This window comes from Vipera ursinii, assembly GCF_947247035.1.
Source record: "Vipera ursinii genome assembly, chromosome: 8".
Lineage (NCBI taxonomy): Eukaryota > Metazoa > Chordata > Lepidosauria > Squamata > Viperidae > Vipera > Vipera ursinii.
This window is the reverse complement of record NC_139519.1, coordinates 8,635,413-8,658,782: the sequence shown is the minus strand read 5'-3', so window position 1 is coordinate 8,658,782 and position 23,370 is coordinate 8,635,413. Positions and strand designations below refer to the sequence as shown.

The 23,370-nt window shown below is 42.4% G+C and overlaps 1 protein-coding gene across 1 annotated transcript in view; it reads left to right on the top strand.

Moving 5' to 3' along the window:
- Positions 1-2,480: 2,480 nt before the first annotated feature.
- The window catches only part of PIWIL2 (piwi like RNA-mediated gene silencing 2), a gene marked incomplete at both ends in the record, with an annotated part of 34,436 nt that continues 13,546 nt past the window's right edge, over positions 2,481-23,370 (top strand). The window contains 14 exons of the mRNA XM_083368441.1: positions 2,481-2,663; positions 8,617-8,695; positions 8,798-8,951; positions 10,511-10,678; positions 12,482-12,592; positions 13,356-13,473; positions 14,753-14,877; positions 16,646-16,726; positions 17,258-17,371; positions 19,189-19,377; positions 19,588-19,672; positions 20,534-20,623; positions 21,967-22,107; positions 22,782-22,895. Of these exons, the coding sequence (XP_083224567.1) occupies positions 2,481-2,663; positions 8,617-8,695; positions 8,798-8,951; positions 10,511-10,678; positions 12,482-12,592; positions 13,356-13,473; positions 14,753-14,877; positions 16,646-16,726; positions 17,258-17,371; positions 19,189-19,377; positions 19,588-19,672; positions 20,534-20,623; positions 21,967-22,107; positions 22,782-22,895 (1,752 nt within the window). The remainder of the gene's footprint in view (positions 2,664-8,616; positions 8,696-8,797; positions 8,952-10,510; positions 10,679-12,481; positions 12,593-13,355; positions 13,474-14,752; positions 14,878-16,645; positions 16,727-17,257; positions 17,372-19,188; positions 19,378-19,587; positions 19,673-20,533; positions 20,624-21,966; positions 22,108-22,781; positions 22,896-23,370) is intronic.

Here is a 23,370-nt window from a genome sequence, read left to right as displayed (position 1 = left end):
CCCTACTCCAAAGCTACGAATGATCTCACCCAGCGGTTTCATGTAGATGTTGAACAGGAGAGGCGAGAGGACCGACCCCTGAGGGACTCCGCAAATGAGAGGCCTCGGGGTCGACCTCTGTCCCCCTGCCAGCACCGACTGCGAGCGACCCTGGAGAAAGGAGGAGAACCAACGCAGAACCGTGCCTCCCACTCCCAGTCCCCTGAGGCGCCGCAGCAAGATACCATGGTCAATGGTATCGAAAGCCGCCGAAAGGTCTAATAAGACTAGGACAGAGGAATGGCCCCTGTCCCGGGCTCTCCAGAGATCATTCATCAGAGCGACCAATGCCGTCTCCGTGCTGTAGCCCGGCCTGAAGCCCGATTGGCACGGGTCTAGATAAACCGCTTCATCCAGGACCTGAGGAAGTTGCTGCGCCACCACGCTCTCAACAACCTTCGCAAGGAAGCGAAGATTGGAGACTGGACGAAAGTTATTCAATGAGGATGGGTCCAAGGTGGGCTTCTTGAGGAGAGGTCTCACCACCGCCTCCTTCAAGGCGGTGGGGAAGTGACCCTCACTCAGAGAAGCAGAGATGACCGCCAGGAACCAGCCTCGTGTCCCCTCTCGAGCCGCATAAGCCAGCCAGGAAGGGCACGGGTCCAGTAAGCATGTGGAGGAGCTCAACCTCCTCATAATCCTGTCCACTTCCTTAGGAGTCACAGGATCAAATTCCTCCCAGATTACATCGACAAGACTGTCCATGTCCTGTTCTTCCAACTCTGCCCAGTTGGAGTCCAGACCGGTTCGAATCCGAGCGATTTTATCCAACAGATATTGACCGAATTCCTCGGCTCGACCCTGCAAGGGTTCCTCCCTCACCTCTTGGTTCAGTAGGGAGCGAGTCACCCTGAACAAGGCAGCCGGGCGATTATCTGCGGACGCGATGAGGGTGGAAAAGTAGTTGGATTTTGCCACCCTTATCGCTGCGAGATAAGACCTGGTGAGGATTCTTAATCGCAATCGGTCGGATTCAGATCGACTGGATCTCCAACGGCTCTCTAGGCCTCGTCTCCGACGCTTCATCTCCCGGAGCTCCGCGGTGAACCATGGGGCTCGCTGGGATCTGCGCCGGGTCAGAGGCCGCAGGGGTACAACTCGGTCCAGAGCCTCCGTGGCTGCCTTTTCCCAGGCTTCCATTAAGGCATCCGCCGAGCTGTGAACAGGGAGTGCATGTGCGTCCCCAAGCGCTGCCTGGAACCTATCAGAGTCCATTAGGCGCCTAGGGCAGTACCATCTGGTTGGCACCGTGCACCCACGGCGGGGGGTGGCAAAGGGGAGGTCTAGCCGTAGGAGGTGATGATCGGTCCATGACAGGGGCGTCACGGTCGTGGCGCCCCCACCGATATCATCACGCCACCGTCCAGACAAGAACACCAAGTCTGGGGTGTGGCCTCCCTCATGAGTCGGTCCAGAAATTATTTGCGACAGGTCCATGGCCGCCATGGAAGCCATGAACTCCCGAGCTAGCTCGGACGATCCTCCCAGGGACGGTAGGTTAAAGTCGCCCAAGACCATGAGTTTTGGGAATTCAACCACCAACCCTGAGAGGACATCGAGTAGCTTGGGCAGGGCTGCCGCTGCACAATTAGGTGGTAGGTACGCCAGCAGCAGGCCCAACTGCGCTCCCGGGCCGTATCTCAGAAGGAGAGACTCACACCTGACTATCTGAGGGACGGTGGTCTCTCGCGGGCTAAGGGATTCCCTGATGATAACTGCCACTCCCCCGCCCCTCCCATGTGCCCGAGGCTGGTGCAGCACCTGGAAAAAGTTGCTAAAGAACTTGTAAGCCGCCCTGAGTCTTCGGAGAAGGGCGGGATATAAATGGAATTAAAATAAATAAATAAATAAAATAAAGTTACCAAGGTTGCACACCCCTAGTTATAGGGCCTCTTGCTTGAGCAGGGGGTTGGACTAGATGACCTCCAAGGTCACCTCCCCTCTTATTAGTCTTATGTTGTGTGGTAGGGGATTTCAAACTTGGCCCTTTGATCGACTTGGGGACTTCTGGGAGTTGAAGTCCACAAGTCATCAAAGTTCCAAGTTTGAAGACCCCTGTTGTATGGAAACTAAGCAAGGAGAGAATCAATTTAGAAATAAGGAGAAATTTCCCGATAAAGCAATTAAGCAGTGGAACGACTTGCCTCCAGAAATTGTGGATGCTCCAACACTGGAAGTTTTTTAAGAAGCAATGGGACAGCCATTTGTCTGAAATGGGATAAGGGTTTCCTGCCTGAGCCGGGGGGGGGGGGGGGGGGTTGGACTAGAAGACCTCTAAGGAACCTTCCAACTTGTTATTCCGTCTATTCTAGATTGGCAGGGGAAGATGCTGTTGGCTAGGGGATGTTTTCCATAGGATGCTCATACACAGCCTTGTTGCTACTTATGTGGCCTCATTCTCTATATCTTCCTGAAATGCATGTTTTCTTCCAAGCAGAACCATGTATCCCACGAGGCCAGTGTTTCGGGGTGGAGCCATGTTTCAGATGTCTCTGGCTGGGCGCAGTCCAGAATCTTTGCCACAGGTGGCTGAAGCTGAAAAGACGGGAGAATTTGGGGGCAAACCCTTTCTTTCAACAGTCAGGGCAGAAAGAGGATACCCATCACCAAGAGGTGGATCAAAGGTGAATAAATGATTTTTATAGTAGTAGTTGATGTCACATAAATTTCTGTTAGAAAGTAATTAGGTTGAACCTGAAACCTATTGAATGTATGGTATTTTACTCATTTGGGTGGAATAGTATATAGGCAGTTGATTTCATAAAACGCACGGTTTTGCTGAAACTTGACTGAAGAGACAGTTGAAATTAAATGCTATGTAAGTCCCTCCCTCCCCTCCACAATCTCCACCAATAAATCCTTTGCCCTATTTGGGAAGTGGACGATTTCCCTTCCTCCAAAGATGAGGCTTCTGTAGAAAACAGAGGGGAGGACACTTTTAAAACCATAAATATTTAAACCTGATGTGGGCTTGGTTGCTAAGAACTGCCTCCTGATTGCAAAAGCATTTATTCCAATTTTTGATCAGCTACTAGATGTCATTCAAAAAGTAGATGGACTTTAAGGCTGTAATGGAAAAAAATGTAACTAAACTTGTCATGGAACCAGTTACCAACCCAGCTGTTCCAGAAGATACATACTTGCACAAGACTTCACATGTATGGAAATTTCTAAGGATGAGCTAGTCTTGCAGGATACAGGATTTTGCTGCAGATTGCAATTTATCCTGTCGATAAAGGTAGGTGAATAGAATGGAATAGGAAAAGGAATAAAAACTTCATTGTCACTTTAAATGTACACTAATCAGCATACATTAAAATGAAATTTTGTTGCATTCAGCTCTCAAAAAAATACCATTATGCATATACCCACATATGACAGAAGCTTCATAGTCTACCACGTGTTTATTGGACCCGTGCCCCTCCTGGCTGGTCTATGCAGCCCAGGATGGGACACGAGGCTGGCTCCAGGCAGTGATAACTGCTTCTTCGAGTGAGGGTAGTTTTCCCGCCACCTTGAAGGAGGCGGTGGTGAGACCCCTCCTCAAGAAGCATGCTCTGGACCCAGCTGTATTAAATAACTTTCGTCCGGTCTCCAACCTTCGCTTTCTCGTGAAGGTTGTTGAGAGCGTGGTGGCGCATCAGCTCCCTTTGTTCTTGGAGGAAGCTGATTATCTGGACCCGTACCAATCGGGTTTCAGGCCCGGGTACAGCACAGAGACGGGATTGGTCGCGCTGGTGAATGATCTCTGGCGGGCTCGGGACAGGGGTTGTTCCTCTGTCCTAGTCCTGTTAGACCTCTCAGCGGCTTTTGATACCATCGACCATGGTATCTTGCTGCGGCGTCTCGGGGTTGGGAGTGGGAGGCACAATTCTTCAGTGGTTCTCCTACCTTCTGGGACATTCGCAGTCGGTGTTGGCAGTGGGGCAGAGGTCGACCTTGAGGCCTCTCGTTTGTGGAGTTCCTCAGGGATTGGTCCTCTCGCCCCTCCTGTTCAACATCTACATGAAGCCTCTGGGTGAGATCATTTGTGGTTTTGGAGTTGGTTATCATCAGTATGCTGATGATACCCAACTTCTTATTTCAATCCCAAACCACCCCAGTGATGCCCTCGACGTGATGTCCCGTTGCCTGGAGGCGGTCCGGGTCTGGATGGGGAGGAACAGGCTTCAGCTCAACCCTGACAAGACTGGCTGTGCGTGCTGGCATCTTGGGAATTTCAGACTATTCCATCTCTTACTATGGGGGGTGAGTTATTACCCCCCGTAGATAGGGCTCACAACTTGGGGGTCCTAGATTCACAGCTCTCCTTAGAAGATCATATAGGAGCTGTGACTAAGGGGGCCTTCGCCCAGGTTCGCCTGGTGCACCAGTTGCGGTCCTATCTGGACCGGGATGCCTTGCGTACAGTCACTCATGCCCTCTCGTTTGGACTACTGCAATGCTCTCTACATGGAGCTGCCCTTGAGGACCACTCAGAGGCTTCAACTGGTGCAGAATGCAGCCGTGCGAGTGGTGTTGGGGGTTTCCCGATACTCCCATGTTACACCTCTACTCCGCGAGCTGCATTGGCTACCAGTTGCCCTCCGGGTGAGATTCAAGGTGCTGGTAATGACCTATAAAGCCCTACATGGCATGGGTCCGGACTACCTACGGCAGCACCTGCTGCCGGCGTCAACTTCCCTCCGTCCAGTGCGCTCCCACAGAGAGGGCCTCCTCAGGGTGCCTCTGATCAGAGAATGTCGGTTCGTGGCCCCCAGGGGGAGAGTGTTCTCTGTGGGCGCGCCAGACCTGTGGAACCGCTTGCTGGTTGAGCTCCGGATGGCCCCCGACCTTCGCTCCTTCCGACGCGATCTAAAAACCTATTTATTTGAACAATCCGGCCTGGTCTGATGGGTTTTGGGTTTGGGTTTTAGCATAGTTTTTAATTATTGTATTATATTGGGGTATTATATTAGGTATAATTATTTAATCTTTTTTAACTTTTGTATTTAGTATTTTGATATTTATTGCCCTGTAACACCGCCCTGAGTCCTTCGGGAGAAGGGCGGTATAAAAATTAAATAAATAAATAAATACTTCAAATGTATACATCTACATGGTGAAAAATGAGTACTACAAGTCTCTATCACAACAGCTTCACCACAGAGTGTCTTCTACCAAATTTACATAAAAATCTTGGCTTCCCAGACGGAAACATCTTGGGAGAATAATATTGGCTTTTAGCCATCTTGCATTCCCTTCAATGGTCCTTAAATGTAAACATACATATTTTTCACAATAGCAGTATATGGCCTCTGTTAAATTCTGGGAGGAGAGCCAAGGTCACAAGAGAAGATAGCAGAAGCTCCAGAGCTCATAACATCAGTTAGCAACTACCTGACTGTAAGCAGAATGGTGCACCACCTCCAAGGTCACACCCTTGATCTAATTAAAGGAAAAATAGACAGCTGACCCCCATGGAAAATGAAAAAGAACTAGCTCAGTTGTTCAGCGTCCTGTCCATAGAGAAGACCAATAAAGCATCATATGCAAACTTGAGGTAGTGAAATCAGTGACTGCTGCATCTGACTCTCTCAATACTTTGCTACTCTCCAGGTGTCTTCCTGTTAAAAAGTTGACATGTTCATTTTCTGAGTGCCTAAAACAACAAAAAAGAAGGCACTCCAGCCCAAATTTCATCCAGGCAAAAGAAGGGAACACCAAACTGATCAACATAACACAATCTCTTTGTAACCTCCCAGATGTTCATCCCACTGGTAATCGTTTTTCACAACTCAACATTCAAGAACAGATCAGTCAAACTATAGTCCCACTTCACCAACTTAATCCCTGCGTGGATCCTGATTCTGTTCATCTAATGCAGGGGTTTCAAACTTGCAACATCACGTAACGTGTCACGACGTATCGTGACTTTTTTTTGCCATTGCCAGCAATGGGGTGGGTGCAGTTTCGTCATGACACATCCTGCCCACGGGCCAGCAGTGTGACACCCTGATCTAATGGCTGCCCCATCCACGACATGCTATTTCTTCTTGCAGGTAAGTTCCTTTCAAAATAGCTTGGAAATGGTCAGCCTTCTGATGCTGTTTCCCAAACCAGCCCTATTTGTTCTGCCCACAGACTTGCCTCAGACTCTGGATATGAGTAACCTTAACTGGCAGCTGGAGGTCTGTTCTCCATCTTCTTCCTTAGTCTGTAACCTTCTCAGGCCAAGTCTTGCGTTTTCTGATCATTTATCCAGAGACAGCAGCCCAAGAAAATCAGCCAACTGACAACCACATCCTGCTGATGTTCTCCCCCTCCTTCTCCCATGGAGCATAGCTGTTTGGGCCTCAAAACAAGCAGATCCAGACTTTCTAGAATTCCTATCCAGGGGCTCTAGAACATTGCCAGCTGGAGAGAAAAGATGTCAGGGATATATTCCGGGATATATTTCTTCTGGTATTCTTTTGTTCCGAGAAAGATCGGCTATGGAGGATTGATCAATACTTGGCTTATATTCCCTTCACTGTGAAGGCAGTACCCAGTTCAGAAAAAGGGCAGACCATTAGGTGGCTTGTGTTCTAATTAGTTTGTATTAAACTAATTGTTTCAGTACTTCTCCTATTTAAACATGACTTTAACCTTTGCTTCGGATTTAAAAAAATACTCAGTCTTACTTGTTAATTTTACTACCCCCTAATTTTACTATGCCCCCTTCCCCGTCCGTGAGCATAGAAAAGTAAATAATCTGTGGGACTAATTTGATATTTAGATAAATTTACTAATATATCAATATCAAGACTATAATAATAGCTGGTGGTTTTAATACACATATTCACCAATCCAATGCCGCTTTGCAGTCTTACCTTAAATGGCCAATGTCCCCTAGAAATGTTGTGAGCTATTTATCAGAGAGTCTAAATACCGTCATTGTCCTATCCTGGCTCAACTGGTGGACTGTTTAGATCTAGTCATATGTAATGGCACTGCCAGGGATGACCTGAAGGGAGGAGTTTACATTGTTGTGCCTCAGTGGAACCAGTGTGGTCGATTATGTTACAATCTCCTGGAATTTGGTACCTCATATAACTTAATTTTTACATTGGAAAATGCCCTGACAATAACTGAGTCACATGCTGTTACAGTGTTCCTTATAGAAGGACTCTAGACCAGGGGTCGGCAACCTCGGCTGTTTATGACTCGTGGACTTCAACTCCCAGAATTCCTGAGCCAGCTATGCTGGCTCAGGAATTCTGGGAGTTGAAGTCCACGAGTCATAAAAGAGCCGAGGTTGCCGACCCCTGCTCTAGACAGACCATTATTTATCCTGTCTTGAAGAAATTTCCAGGTAGGGATTGCAGTTTCTATTTAATGCTACTACTGTCAGACAAGGACTTGAAAATAACCTCTCCTGTTACCCAGATCTGGGCAACCAGTACTTAAGGTTGGGACTTTTTGCAATAATATTTTATTTGGATTTGTTTTAGTAATTATGTTTTTAGTTATTTTTAGATCCCACTATACTTATTGTACCTGTCTAGTACGTGTACACACACACACGCTATATACAGTGTGTGTGTGTGTGTGTGTGTGTGTGTGTGTGTGTGTTTGTGGTCCTTCTCTGTGGGCGCACCAGACCTGTGGAACCGCTTGCCGGTTGAGCTCCGGATGGCCCCCGACCTTCGCTCCTTCCGGCGGGATCTAAAAACTTACTTATTTGAGCAATCCGGCCTGGTTTGATGGGTTTGGGGTTGGGTTTTTAACATGGTTTTAATTATTGTATATATCGGGCATAGTTATTTAATTGTTTTTTAACTTTTGTACTTTGTTTTTTAATAATTATTGCCCTGTACACCGCCCTGAGTCCTTCGGGAGAAGGGCGCTTATAAAAATTTAATAAATATAATACTTTTATATAATTGTTCACTATTTTGTTTGTATTTGGCCTTAGGACTGTCATAAATTTGATTTGATTTATATTTTAGTCATTAACAAAATGGATGAAACAACCTACAAGTAATCCTTGACTTACAACCTCAATTGAGCTCAAAATTTCTATTGTTAAGTGAGACATTTGTTAAGAAATTTTGCCCCATTTTACAACCTTTCTTACTATAGTTGCCACGCAAGTCACTGCAGTTGTTAATTTAGTAATGCGGTTGTCAAGTGAATCTGGCTTTCTGACTTTGCTTGTCAGAAACTAGATAAGGTTGCAAAAGGTAATCATGTGACTCCGAGACACTGCAACTATCGTAAATGTGAGTTAATTGCCAAGCGTCTGAATTTTGATCACATGACCACGAGGCTGCTGCAACAGTCGTAAGTGTGAAAAATGGTCATAGGTCACTATTTCAGTGCTGCTGCATAACTTTGAACGGTCACTGAATGAACTCTTTTAAGCTGACTACCTGTATTTCTTGTAGAGATTATTTGAGAACCATCAAGCTTCTAGGCTTTATTGTTCTTTACAAAGGAACTTGCTGCTTTAGAGAACTGGAGACCGTTACCTGCCATCTTTTGTTTCTCTTTAATTTTCAAGCTGAACTAAGGTTTTGTAGTGCATGGGTAAAAAGTCTCTGTGTTCTAATTCAGGAGCCTTTCGTGACTGGTCCAACGTTGTCGTCCATGGTTCAGGGCCTTAGTCTTGAGGCGGCTCCTGGACCTCCTTTGGGTAAGTTCTCTTGCTATTAAGAATCTTCTTTTCTTATACCTGAGTGATTATCTTTGGAACTGTAAGAAAAACCTGGGTTCTATCTCGACTTTGTTTTTCAAGCAGTCTGTTCCGGTCGAGGCATCGCAGGGAGAGGAGTGGGCAACATGAGCATGAAGTCCAAAGTAGATGTCCTGGGACAGCAGATGCATACAGGATTGAGAGGAGGACCAGCTGGAGACAGCAAGGTGCAACCGATGCTTCCTGGCCGTGGCAAGTGAGTTAAGCAATCTTGGGGTCAAGGTGGTTGGTAAAAAATGGCAAGTTGCACTAAACATCCTGTAATTCGGTTACTTTGATTGGTATAGGCCAGGGGCAGACAACCTTGGCTCTTTTATGACTCGTGGACTTCAACTCCCAGAATTCCTGAGCCAGCATGGCTCAGTTTGGAAACCTCTCCCTTTCCCCCCAGCATGGCTGGCTCAGGAATTCTGGGAGTTGAAGTTCACGAGTCATAAAAGAGCCAAGGCTGCCTACCCCTGGTTTAGTCTTTGGACAACTAAGTGTGAAGTCAGCTTAGTGTTCTGTTTATCATTTTTCTGATTTAGGTTTCAGTGATAAAAATGGCTGCTTTTATTTTAAGGAGAAAGGCGCTGTGACATAGATAAGTTATGCATAGATAATTATACATAGAACCCCCAGTCCTGTGAAAGCTAACGCTCATAATTTGTGTCTCACTGCACATCTTCAACTTTCTGTTCTGAAAAATTGCTGCTTTTGGAAACAAAACAACAGAATTGTCTCTTTTCTGATTTTTTTTATTTTTTAAAAAATATGAAGATACATTATTTTAAGTATTGCAAGTCATGAAGAGATATTAGTGAGATTTATTTAATGTGAACATTGCATTCATAGCTGCAATATTTGTGATTTTTGTAATATTTATATGTAATTGCCCTCTAAAATACTTGTCTCTTCTAGGCTGAGAAAATAAATGGGATAAATGCATTCTTATATGAAGTGACTTTTGCTCACACCTTGGCAGTTTCCCTTCTCTCTGTGCCTACCTTGGGTGGTTTCCTACTCCCTTAGGAGAAATTTGGGCTCATGTTTTGGGTTACAAGGGAAGATGGGATATGGGCCATGGCGGCACAGTGGTTAAAATGCAGTATTGCAGGCTAATTCAGTTTACTGCCAGGAGTTCGATCCTCACCAGCTCAAAGTTGAATCACTATTCCATCTTTCCAAGGTCAGTAAAATGAGGGCACAAATGGTTGGGGGCAGTAGGCTGACTCTGTAAATTGCTTGGGGCTGTAAAGTACTGTTGAAGCAGTAAATAAGTCTAAGTGCTAGTGCTGCTGCTATTAACCAATAGCCAAGGGTATTCCTGAAGTGTGATGTCATTGTTATGCCTATGGCTATTCATAATTTTGAGCTTGGATTCAGAAAATCCAGGTGTAATTTAACAACACCGAAACACTGAATTCTTAAACACAACTATCATTGAGAGCCAGTTTGGTAAAGTATTTAAGGAGTTGAATGGGAAACCAGAAGTCCTTGCTTAAGACACAGAAGACAGCTAAGTGACCTCTGGCCAGTCCATCTTAGTCCAATCCACGTACCACAGGGTGGTGGTTTGGGGGAAAATAGGAGGCGGAAGGAGTATTATGCATGCCACCTTAAAATGTATAAATAAAACTGGGATACAAATCAAAATGTTGCTTTGGAAGGGGTGGCGAATGATGGCCCTTTTATGACTTGTGGACTTCAACTACCAGAATTCCCAAGTCAGACTTTTTTTTTGTTCCCTTTTTAAATATTTTCCAGGATACCCAGCTGTGTGGAAAGCGAAAAGCCATTTTGGGGGCTTGACAAAACAAGCATCTTAGGCCGTGGCCGAGCTTACACAGACCCCTTTAGTTCGACTGCAGAAAGTAGTTTTCCTGCACCATCAATCCAGCCTGATCCTCCTCCTATAGTTTCTGATGAGCCTGTGGATAAAAAGTAAGTGAGAAATGGCATGAAGAAGGGAACAAGGTCAAACCCCTGGAAGTGTAGTAAATGCTGGATACCCCAGTGCTGAGATCAGCAAATTAGGTGGGGCTCTAGTTTGATATAGAATATTCTTTAATGGCCAAGTGTGATTGGACACACAAGGAATTTGTCTCCAGTGCATATGCTCTCAGTGTAGATACAAACAACAAAGTGATAGGTAATAGGAAAGATGAGAAGGATAATAGTAATACAGCCCTACTACATGGTTAGATATCATTAGGCCTAAAACAGTGCTGTGAGAATTAGGTGTTCAGCAGAGAGATGGCATGGAGGGAAAAACCTATCTTTGTGTCTAGTTGTTTTTGCCTTGCAGCATCATCCCATGAGGAGGAGTTGGAACACTTCATGTCCAGGATGTGACTGGTCTGTATATATTTCCTCAGCCCTCTTTCAAAACATTTTTAGCTATTTTATATATGTTGAGGCAGCAAGATTATTCTATGCACAAAAATGGAAGGATACTTTAATCCCCACAATGGATGAATGGCTGCAAAAGCTGATGGAGTTAGCAGAGATGGCTAAATTGCTTTGATAAAAGAAAAAAAAAATTATTTCCGTTTCTACTTGGAAACCACTTCTGGAATTTGTGCTTGAGGTGGGGAAAAAAATGAAACTTTGATTTTGGGTTTTACTGATTTTATAGATCTGTGATAGAAATGGCTAGTTTATACTATTATGTAAAAGTAAAAATTGAGGTTTGATTTTACTTCCTATTCTACTGCACCAAAAGGGAGTCGGAACTCAATGCCATTTTTTCCTTTTTTCCTTTTTCTTCACTTTTTCCTTTTTCCTCCCCTACTTTTCCCATTATTGGCTTTCGTATTTTTGTATTTTACTTTAAAGGTAAAGGTTCCTCCGCACATGTGTGCTAGTCGTTTCCAACTCTAGGGGTCGGTGCTCATCTCCGTTTCAAAGCCGAAGAGCCAGCGCTTGTCTGAGGACGTCTCCGTGGTCATGTGGCCGGCATGACTAGACGCCAAAGGCGCACGGAACGCTGTTCCCTTCCCACCGGAGTGGTCCCTATTTTTCTACTTGCATTTTTACATGCTTTCGAACTGCTAGGTTGGCAGAAGCTGGGACGAGTAACAGGCGCTCACTCTGTTACGCGGCACTCGGGAGTCGACCCGCCAAACTGCCGATCTTCTGATCGACAAGCTCAGCATCCTAACCCACTGAGCCACCGTGTCCCTTTTGTATTTTACTTTAAAAAATCAGCTATTTTTTGTGTCTGAGAAAATATTTTAAATAGGAAAAGGGCTCTGGGAACAACCATTCCTTTCTCAAAAGCCAAAATTGCATAGCTGAAATTTAGTGAATTTGATTGTAAAGTAAAATGGGAATGTCCAGGGTGCATATTGTCCATCCTTGCCATAGTTAGCTGCATTTGATTTAGTACTGTTGTTTCAAAGCAGCTTCCCCAAAGTAGCTTTCTCAAATACTTTGGGAACAGCTTTCCCAAAGTATTATCAGGGTCTCTTAAGAATTATGTTCCCAAGACTGTATCTAAATATTTACTGCCTTTCCAAGACTTTTGAGAAGGAAAGTGGTGGAATATCCGTTACGTTTATTTTATTCAATTTCTGTAGCTGCCCAGCTCCACCAAGTGACACTGGGTGGCTTACAATTCTAAAATTATAAAACAAAACATCAAAACAATAAAAACATCCATAAAATAAATAAGTGCAAACAGCAGCTTTGATGATTACTTAATTAATAATGCAGCCAAGTAACGGGGCATTTTCATCCTTCCAGAGAACCACTGATGAAGCAAGGGTCAAAAGGAGTAGTGATCCCTTTGGCACTGAATCTGATTCAAATACACTGTAAAAATGAAGCGGTGTATCAGTACCACGTGACATTCAGGTAATAGTTCTTGAATCTTACTCTTTCCTCAGCAGTTGAAGGCCGTTGCTTTGGGGTCTGACATGGCTTCAGTAACTGAATGTGGAGAGAAATCCAACATTCAATTGGTTCTCTAAGTTGTTGTCCAATTGATGCTTCTTCCCATATTTTATAAGGTAGAATTTAAAGGAATATAAATCATGTTTTCTAACCCTTGAAGCTATATGGAAGATCTTTCATGCTTTCTAAACCCTAAAATTGTCTTGATGAGGTGCTTTTGAAAGCATTAGTTGCTGGCTTTATGAGCTAAGAAGGCACCTTTTGTTAGAAGATGGTTAGCCTTAACCCAAACATTTATTGCATCCAGGGGCAGCAGTTTTATCTAACCAATCTAGCTATGGATGCTACCATGTTAAAGATTTGGGAGGGACCATCAAAGTGTCTGTCCGTTCACGTATTTCACTTGATAATGTAAAGCTGTAGGGAATCTGAACATTTTTCTTGTGGAAATGCATCCTAAAGGCCATGCATCTTATTTGAAGCCAGGACTGGGGGAAAACAAATAGTTAAAACTCTTCCTTGATGCTGTCTTTCAGTGAAATAGTGTAGCCAACCAGTATGTAGAAGCTGCCTTTCTAATGATGTTAAGGAATGAATTGGGACATTTTTCATGTGTGGATATCTCTGTTCTTCTTAACCAAGATGAACAGAAACGCACATTCTTTTTTACTAATAAAAATGAACCAACCATTTTTCCCCCCTTGATTTTTCTTTTGTCTTTCAGCCCAAACATAGAATGCAAAGGCATGCGTCTTGGGATGCTGAAGGAACATCAGTCGGTGATAGGAGATATTTCCGCATTTGATGGCTCTCTTCTCTATTTACCCATCAAGTTGTCCCAGGTAAGATCGAGGAAAGAAACAGAAGTGTTTGCTGCAATAATTGTATCTGACGAGGGTGTTTAATTCCAATTTTAATTCCAATTCATTTTCTTAAAAGAGAACATGAAAAGAAGAACTAGGGGTGAGATGATAGCAATGATCCAATATCTAAGGGACTGCAACAAAGAAGAGGGGTCAGCCTATTCTCCAAAGCATCTGAAGGCAGAACAAGAAGAAATGGATGGAAGTTAATCAAGGGGAGAATCAACCTAAAACTAAGAAATTTCCTGACAGTCATAACAGTTAACCAGTGGAACAACTTGCCTCCAGAAGTTGTGAATGCTCCATCACTGGACGTTTTCCAGAAGAGATTGGACAGCCATTTGTCTGAAATAGGGATGCGGTGGCTCAGTGGGTTAGGACGCTGAGCTTGTCAATCAGAAGGTCGGCAGTTTGGTGGGTCAAATCCCGAGTGCTGCGTAACAGAGTGAGCGCCTGTTACTCATCCCAGCTTCTGCCAACCTAGCAGTTCGAAAGCACGTAAAAATGCAAGTAGAAAAATATGGACCACTACGGTGGGAAGGTAACAGCGTTCCGTGCGCCTTTGGGGTCTAGTCATGCCGGCCACATGACCACGGAGACGTCCTCGGAGAAGCCCTGGCTCTTCGGCTTTGAAACGGAGATGAGCACCGGCCCCTAGAGTCGGAAACGACTAGCACGCGTGTGCGGGGAAACCTTTATCTTTTCCTTTACCTTTTTTGTCTGAAATGGATTTAGGGTCTCCTGCTTGAGCAGGGGTTGAAGACCACCAAGGTCCTTTCCAACTTTGTTATTCTGGTAATATTATATTAAGCATGAGCTTGCTTTCAAGGGTGCCTCTTTCCACACAGTAGGAAAAAAAGTTGTCCAGCCTTCATGTTTCAAAGGGTTTTCTTAACAGAAAAGATAAGAATTGGCAATACAGCAAAAGAATAAGTACTGTATATTGGTACAATATGCAACTTCGGTAGCAAAAAAATGTCATGGCATAGTTATAAAACAATGGTTTGTTTCACTTTTGATTGATGTTTCATTTTGTCTTTATTCTGTGCTGATAGACTAATTCAAAAACAAAACACTGAAATGTTATTCTTGTTAGCTTGAGATAGCTAAGTTATGCATAGTATCTTTTTTACTGCAATATTTACCAATTGGAAAGAATTGAAATTGATTATTTTGTAAACAAAATTATTTTAGAATTCTTAGGCTGTCTTATTGGCCTGTATTTGACTTCTGATAGAATATATTTCTTCTACTTTAGAATGTTAACCTGAAGTGTGAAAGAAAGACAGATGGAATGGAAGTCAATTTAAAGATTCAGATGACCAAAATTCTGGAACCGAGTTCAGAGTTGTGCATCCCATTTTACAACATTATTTTCAGAAAGTGCGTAATTACTGCTGTCTCACATCTGGAGTTGAAGCATCCCATAAGTATAGTTGTTCTTAAAATAAGTGAATGATAAAATATCAATGTTAAAATGTTTAGACCTGTTTTTTTTAAAAAATGAATTTATCAAATAAATTAAAAATTATTTAATTTTAATTTGACTGAATGTTGACCACTGAATATCATGCTAGTATCTCTTAACGTTTCTAACCTGTATGATTGAATGAGTATGGGCAATTTTATTTGATACATCGTAACAAAAATTTGATTGACCAGTTCTAGAATGGTTTTGCACAATTAATAGTTCAAATATAATACTCATATTTATTTTAAGGCCAGCTCATTTTAATATATAGCATTATAACTTTAAACCATAAATCTGTATCTGTCTACTCAGAAGGAAGTGTGCACCTTACGTATTGAATGGTGCCAAGTCTCCAATTTAAAGTAGTGGGCAAATTTTACAACTGGAGTTTTATACAAATAGATGTGTACTGTACAGAAAAAGGATGGGATTTAGTTTTTTGCCCTGTGCAATAAGTACATGATTATTACATGAAATATAAATGGTAGCAGGCTCTGTTTATTTTTAAATAGATATATGTTGTAGTGACTAATTGGCCTGCATAGTATTCCAATACAGATAAAAGATAAAAGGGGTGATTATACATTATTTTGTTTGGTTCTTTTTCTTGGTGCTTCAAATTACCTTAATCTCAACCTATACTTTATTCGTGAAATAGGGTACACCAATACAGGTAGTGACAACCGCAGCTGAGCCCAAAATTTATGTTGCTAAGCAAGACATTTGTTAAGTGAATTTTCTCCCATTTTACGACCTTTCTTGCCATAGTTGTTAAGTGAATCACTGCAACCATCATAAATATGAGTCAGTTGCCAAGGGTTCGAATTTTGATCACATGACCCTGGGGATGCCTCAATGGTCGTAAGTGTGAAATATGGTCATAACTCACTTTTTTGGTGCTGTTGAACCTTCGAATGGTCACTAAATGAACTGTTGTAAGTCGAGGACTACCTGTACATTGTCCTGCAGCCTGATCTAATCAACCTGCAGTTAGGATCGAATTCAGTTCGAGATACCATCTCTGGCCACATAGAGAAGTACAGTGTAAGATTATATACCGTAATGTAGTCTTAAGGGAGGAAAAAAAACACTGGCCTTTGGATCAACCCCTATTTTTAAAAAAGGGCCCCCAGGATAGGGAACGGTTTTGATTCTTGGCACTTGCTCATCAAGCTGCAGAAAAAATGGGAGTTGCTCTTATTTAAAACAAAGGAACCTGCATTTAGACTCACTCTTGAGATGAAAAATAGAATGAGGCCATTTTGTGTCTGCTGCACTGGTGGATGCTGGAATGCACTTGGACTTTGGGTTGTGCTTAGGGATTTCTCTCGAAATCTTGAAATGAATAAAGGGAAGCAAAGAGATTTGACACCAGGGATGGCTATTACCAGAAATGTAGTCTGGGTATCCTTCGCTTCCAGGATCAAAAGCAAGTGGCGGGAAGTCCATGGTCATTTAAGAATTGGAGAAAGAGATGCAAGCCTTAATTCTGGCTCTGATCTGAAGATGTTTGATAACTAATTCCTGTGGGAGCTGATCTAGGTTCTTCTGTCCTCCTTTTTTTAAAGGGATTGGCTAAATAATATGATTTTTGTATGTGTGTGCCCTGTGTTCATGGCTTAAAGAACAATCTCATTTCCGAGTGTCATATTTTACCTTGTTTTTTAAATGTTATTCTAGAGTGATGAAGATTTTAGATATGAAACTTGTTGGGAGAAATTTCTATGATCCTACAAGTGCTACTGTACTTCAGCAGTACAGGTTGGTATGTTTCCTTTGTGTGCTAGAGTGTTTTAGTGTTTGATAATTTGAAATATACACTGTGCATTAGAAGCAGTATCCTTTTAAAATATACGTTTGTGCTGTTATGTTTTCACACATTCTGTAGCAAAAATTCAGTAGATGCAAATTGAGTCACCTTGGCTAATTGCAATATATATATACCAAAATTAGCTGCCTTGTATCTCTGGAAAGACTGAAAAAAATACAGTGACATATTTTTGGTGGATGATTTTATTCATTTATTTGTGAGCTAGTGAGCTAGGGATATTAATTATAACAATAAATTAGAGTGCAATTTCATCACGTAATGTTATTATCAGAGTGTTTGTTCTATGACAGTATATTTTAATATCCCATCAATTGCATATGATAACTAGTGGGGATTGTAATCAGTGAAAACAGACAGCAGCAATTATTAACTATGACTATGCCGTCAATTTGACTGCATCTTTCAATTAAGCAATTTCCGTTTGATACTAAAAACTAGCCTCTTGTTTATTTTTGTGCAAGGTTGCAAATATGGCCTGGCTATGCAACCAGTATCCGAAGGACAGATGGTGGGCTGTTTTTGTTGGTTGATGCTGTTCATAAGGTTATTCGGAATGATTCAGTCCTGAATTTCATGTGAGTAAAAATACTGATATCTTCAATAGAAAACATTGCAAAAAGACCATTAGGAACATTGTGACCCTTGTTTTGTTGTGATAGAACAAAACCAGTGCCTAACCAAGATTGCTCCTGAAGTTTACTTGGTTTGGGTCTGAGTCCCAGAGTTTGTGTTGGAATTGATTTTGGAAGGGGTGAACCATCCGTAAAATAGTCTTTAGAAAGAAGATAAATTTCTCTGGAAATTCATTAGGATGGATCTAATAGCAAGATGTGGTATATGAGCATTGCACGTGCTAATGTGAGATGAAATGTGCTCATTTCCAATGAGAGAGATGTGCTGGTTGTGATCACACTAGGATCTGTCCCATTTTTATGTAAAAGAAATCTTATGTGCCAACTGGGGAGATCTAAAAAGGGATTTTCCATGATGAGAGCCTATAGTTCGGGCTCAGGAATTCCACACCCATTTGCACCATTTAGGTGACCTCAACGACTCTCAGAAAGAGTGCTAGCGACCAGATGACTACAAAGACTATAAATCCTTCCATCCTCCACCATTCAGTCAGAACTGAAGAAGCTTCTTGGATGAAGAATGAAACATCTTCAAGGAAAAACAAAATCCAGTTGCCTTTTGAAAAGGACAACCATGCTTGGGACAACCATGACCTGGAGGACTGAGAATGTCCACAGACCCTCAGGAATTCTTGGTCTAAGACGGGTAGGCAACCTTGGCTCTTTTACGACTCATAGAATTCAACTCCCAGAATTCCTGAGAGTTGAAATCCACGAGTCGTAAAAGAGCCAAGGTTGCCTACCCCTGGTCTAGGAGTTGAAGTCCACAAGTTGTAAAGTGCCATAGTTGCCCACCCCTACTATAGATAAAACTCCCTCTAGATCTCCCTGGCTTATGTATTTATAACAAATATTTCTCTGTATCTTTTATGACCTTCAATTTGTTATTTGTAACTGCATATCTCTAGTTAGGGGAAAAAACTTTTCTATTATAATATCTTTTAATTGCCTTTTAACATTTAGTGGCCATCTAATTCTAAATCCTCTGAGTGGCTTACTGTTTAAAAAGTAAAAAGCAACAACAACAACATTTACATCCAGAAAAAAAACATGCACACACCAAAGAAATTGAAAAGATCTTAACATCCATCTTATCTCAAGACTGGGGAAAAAGTTGGGCTTGGAGGACTTTGGGACATCATGATGATGGTGTTCCAGAGAGCTGATGGCATAACAGAGAATCATAAGGTGGCGTTGATCCTGTGTGTTCTAAAATGCAGAATTCTCAGAATAAGCTTATATTGAACCATCAAATATGCCAAGTATATATCATGCCACTCATTATTTCGCTGTCTAAGACCATTCCACAGCATTCAAAAGAGAATGAAAAAACAGGAGGAAACAAAAAGGCCACAACGCATCCCTTCCAGCAACCGACATTCAGATAAGCAGCAGGGATCAGCACCAGACAATCACTAAGAAAACATTTTAATCAAGGAACTACAAAGTAGGAAATTAGACTTCCACCAAAACTGGCAGGGCAAACTCCTGAATATAAACAGGCAGTGAACCCTAAACTCACTTGCACTTCAGATATTACCTGGTTTGCTAATGAAACATCTGTAAGCAAACAGCCAAGGTCAGAGGGCACCAAGAACTCCAAAGCATTGCAAAGTTAGAGTAAGATGAGTGTATTTGGCAGATGGGATGCTGCCAGTAGGGTAAACAATACTTAAAAGACAGCTGGTAAACCTGAGGTCAGATTACAACTTGGGCCTTCCTGGCTTTTAACTTTTTTAAGTATTTCTATTTTCATAAAGGCATAGAATTTATCAACAAAGTCAGGAAAATTTCCAAGATGAATGCACAAAGCAACTTATTGGCAACGTTATAATTACCCGTTACAACAATAAAAATTACCGAATTGATGACATTGATTGGAACAAGACACCTCAGAGCAGTTTTACCATGTCAGATGGGAAGGAAATCACTTTTCTAGAGTACTACAGGTAAATGATTATGATTCAGCGTTTCTAAACAAAAAGGGTGGGAAAATAACAAGAGTAAGACAGTATCTTGCTTAAGATTTGTTAAAGTGTCAACCCATTATCAAAGTCATTAATTGGAGTTGCTTTCACGAGTCCTTTAGCTATTGATATTTTAAATTATCAAGCAGCTTCTGTTTTCTTCCTAGAATTCATATAACATTCTCTTTCCAGTAAAAATTATGGGATTACCATCAGAGAACTGGATCAGCCACTGTTGATTTACAGAGTTGAAAAAAGGAAAAATCCTCCAGGAAAGGTGAGAATTTGAGCAGTTGCAATTAGAAGCAACCATTTGCTGGCATTTGTAAATGCTGGCATCACTAGAATGGCTTAATTTATGTGACCTGTCTTGGGTGAGGTTTCTGGGCTAGGCACACTTTTGAGCTTTTACAGAGGATTACGAGAATGCTTGCGGAACAGATGTCATGGTGGGTGTGGCTTCGGTTTCTCTCACCATCAGTCCTACCCCGCCCCCCAGATGTTCCCCACCATCAGTTTTGTTTTTGTAAATAGACTAACCAATTTAGAGGGGAGCTTGAGGCTATGATGCCCCTCACTCTTATAATTTAAGCCCTTGTATGAATACAAGCATTCAGCTGGCATAATATTGGAAATTGGCCATTGCTAGTCAAGCCCTTCAGTCTTCCAGATTAACTCTAGCAGCAAACAGGAGGAGACGTTGGTCTTAACGTTGGAAGCTTTCAAGAAGAGACTGGAGAGCCATTTGTCTGAAATGGCATAGGGTCTCCTGCTCGAGTTGGGGATGGGACTAGATGACCTCCAAGGTCCCTTCCAACTCTGTTATTCTATGTGCTAACTTATTAGTGTTAAGAAAAAGACATCTCTTGAGTGTTAGTCTTAAGGCATTAGCTCTCAATGTTAGCTATGCAAACCCTGTACTAGTCCCAACTATCGCTTAACGTTTATTCACTGGGTTTGGGGAGAAAATTGTGACAATCAAAAAAACCAATACCCTACCACCTATTTGGTTTTCTTGTCACCCTCAGCTTTCCCTTTTATTATCTAATGTGTATATAGCGTATATAAACTCAGCTGATAATAATTTATTTCTGTACATCATGTGTGCTAATAGGTTTTGTGTTTGATTTTCCTGCAGCTTCAGGAAGGCGAAATCCTGCTCGTGCCAGAGCTTTCCTTCTTGACAGGAATTCCTGAAAAGATGAGAAAAGATTTCAGAATTATGAAGGTGCTTGATTATACATTTTTTACAGAATTGGAATTCGTTTATAAAATTCCCAACCTCTTACGTCAAATAGTTTGGCCTCTCACCAACTTTTTAAGTTGTAGCCGGCCATTCAGAGCCCTGATTTTGTTGGTTCAATAGCTTCTGAAGCTTTCTTGGCTCGCTCTGCTTGAACGATTCCCGTGGCCTCCCAGAGATGTCACGTGGCTACGTGGCGACGTAATGATGGGTGACATAAGCTTGTCTAATCAGCCAAAAGTCGTCAGGTGGTTGACTTTAGGCCAGTCCCTCTTTCTCAACCCAGCCCACTTCACGTGTATGTTGTGGGGAAAGTAGGAGAAAGTAGGAGAATAATGTATGCCACCTTGAATTCTATAGGATAAAATGGTGGGATATACTATATATCTAATAACTAAGTTATAAGACATGAAGCAGTAAATCTCATTCTCTTCAGTTTGAAACTTTGGGAGGAGGAATCTTATCATTTCTTGCAGTGGCTTAAGAGAGACCTTGGGTGCTGAAGAGGCTCCTGCTTGGATTGTAGGGGTGAACGCAAAATGGAACGTGATTTCCATTTCCAACTCAAAATGATCACGTTGTGATTTGGCAGAACTAAAATCAAAACATTTTTTGTCTTAGAATTGAGAATAAATTGTAACTTTACTACAAACAAAGCTTTAGTAGATACTATGTACAAGTAGTCCTTGATTTACAACCATTTGTTTAGTGACTGTTCAGACTTATCAACAGCACTGAAAAAAAAGTAATTTATGACCATTTTTCACACTTAACTGACCTTTGCAGCATCCCCATGGTTACACGATCAAAATTCAGACAATCGGCAACTGACTCATATTTATGACGGTCACAGTGTCCCGGGGTCATGTGATCCCCTTTTGCGACCATCTGACAAGCAAACTGGAGGAAGCCGGATTCACTCAATAACCATGTTACTAGCTTAACAACTGGAGTGATTCAATTAATAACTGTGGCAAGAAAGGTCGTAAAATGGGGCAAAACTCACTTAACTGTCTCATCTAGCAACAAAAATGTTGGGCTCAGTTGTGGTTGTAAATCAAGGACCAGCTCTAGAGAGGATTCTGTTCAAAGGATATGATGAAAAAGTCAAGTTGGGGACCAATAATAGTGCAAACAAAACTCCTGTTTTTTTTAAAGTGCAATACCGCCCCCCCCCCTCTTTCTGGATTTCTGTTCCTTGCGGATTTAAAAGCAAGTAACTGGAGAAGCTCCTCCTTCGAACTGCTTTGCTGGCAATGAGTTACGTATGCTTCCTTTTTGAAAACAAGCTGAAGTGCCTTTTCCCTGGCTGTATCCACTCTGCTTAGGACCTTACGCAGAAAGTCAACATGAGTCCCGAACAGCATCACGCCTCTCTGCACCAACTGCTGAGCCGAATTGAGAAGAATGAGGCAGCCCATAAGGAATTGTCACGGTGGGGGCTTTTCTTGGATGGGGATGTTTACAGGGTAAGGAAACTTTGTGCTAGCCTTGCTCTTATTACTTTATTTTTAATAATACGACAGTGTTTAAATATGTTTATTGTTTTATGCTGGTTTCACTATACGATGCCCAGAATCACGTCTTGTGAGATGGAGGGGGTATACCAGCAACAACAAATTCTCGGTCTTGAGGTTCTGCCTTGTGCAACTTCATAGATATTGAAAATCGTAACACAGCTTTTGCTGAATCTGTTTTAAATCCGTGAAATAGCCAGAGGTTCAAAACATCTAAAAATTTGGACTTTGCACAAAGACATTTGGAGGATTAACAGTGTTGAAGGGAAGAGTTTTGCAAACTTTAAGACAGGGGTCCCCAACCCCTGGTCCGTAGCCCACTACCGCAGCCTGTTTGAAACTGGCCGCGGAAGCGGCGGGCAAGCACATGCGTGCAAAGCTCTACTTGTACATGTGGAAGGCGCGTGCACCTGCTGCTTATACAGATGGAGCTGTGTGCATGTGTGCATGCCTACCACTCACACAGACACAGACACACATATCCCTGCATCAGGTCGCCAAGCTAAAAAGGTTGGGGACCGCTGCTTTAAGGTATGGTCAGCTCTAGAATTAAAATGAGCCGAGAGCTGGAGCAGGTATAGCCTTGAATGCAGCTTGACTGTCTTCTTTTTGTTTGCTTGTTTCAGACCACAGGACGCATCCTTCCCATGGAAAGAATAAATCTGAAGGAATGCTCCTTCAAGTCATCGGAAGACCTAAACTGGACTAAAGAAATCAACAGAGCATCCTGTATTTCTGCAGTAAGCTTAATTTTGGATGTGGGCACTCTTCTGTAGGATGTAACAGTTGACTCAGCATTCTCTTCAATATATACGGATAGCCCTCGACTTACAACAGTTTATTTAGCGACCTTTCAAAGTTACAACTTTATTTTTATTTTTTTATTTTAATTCCATTTATATCCCGCCCTTCTCCGAAGACTCAGGGCGGCTTACAAGCTTAGCAGTAGCCTTCATTCTATGTATATGCCTGCTTATTAGGGCTTTCACACACACCCCAAGCGGCATTATTACAAAGTCAGCTTAATTGCCCCCAACAATTTGGGTCCTCCTTTTACCTACCTCGGAAGGATGGAAGGCTGAGTCAACCTTGAGCCTGGTGGGATGCGAACCTGCACTAATTGCAGGCAGCTGGTGTTACTTAAGGAGGCATTAGCCCACTGCTCCACCAACTGCACTGAAAAAAGTGACTTATGACCGTTTTTCACACTTATAA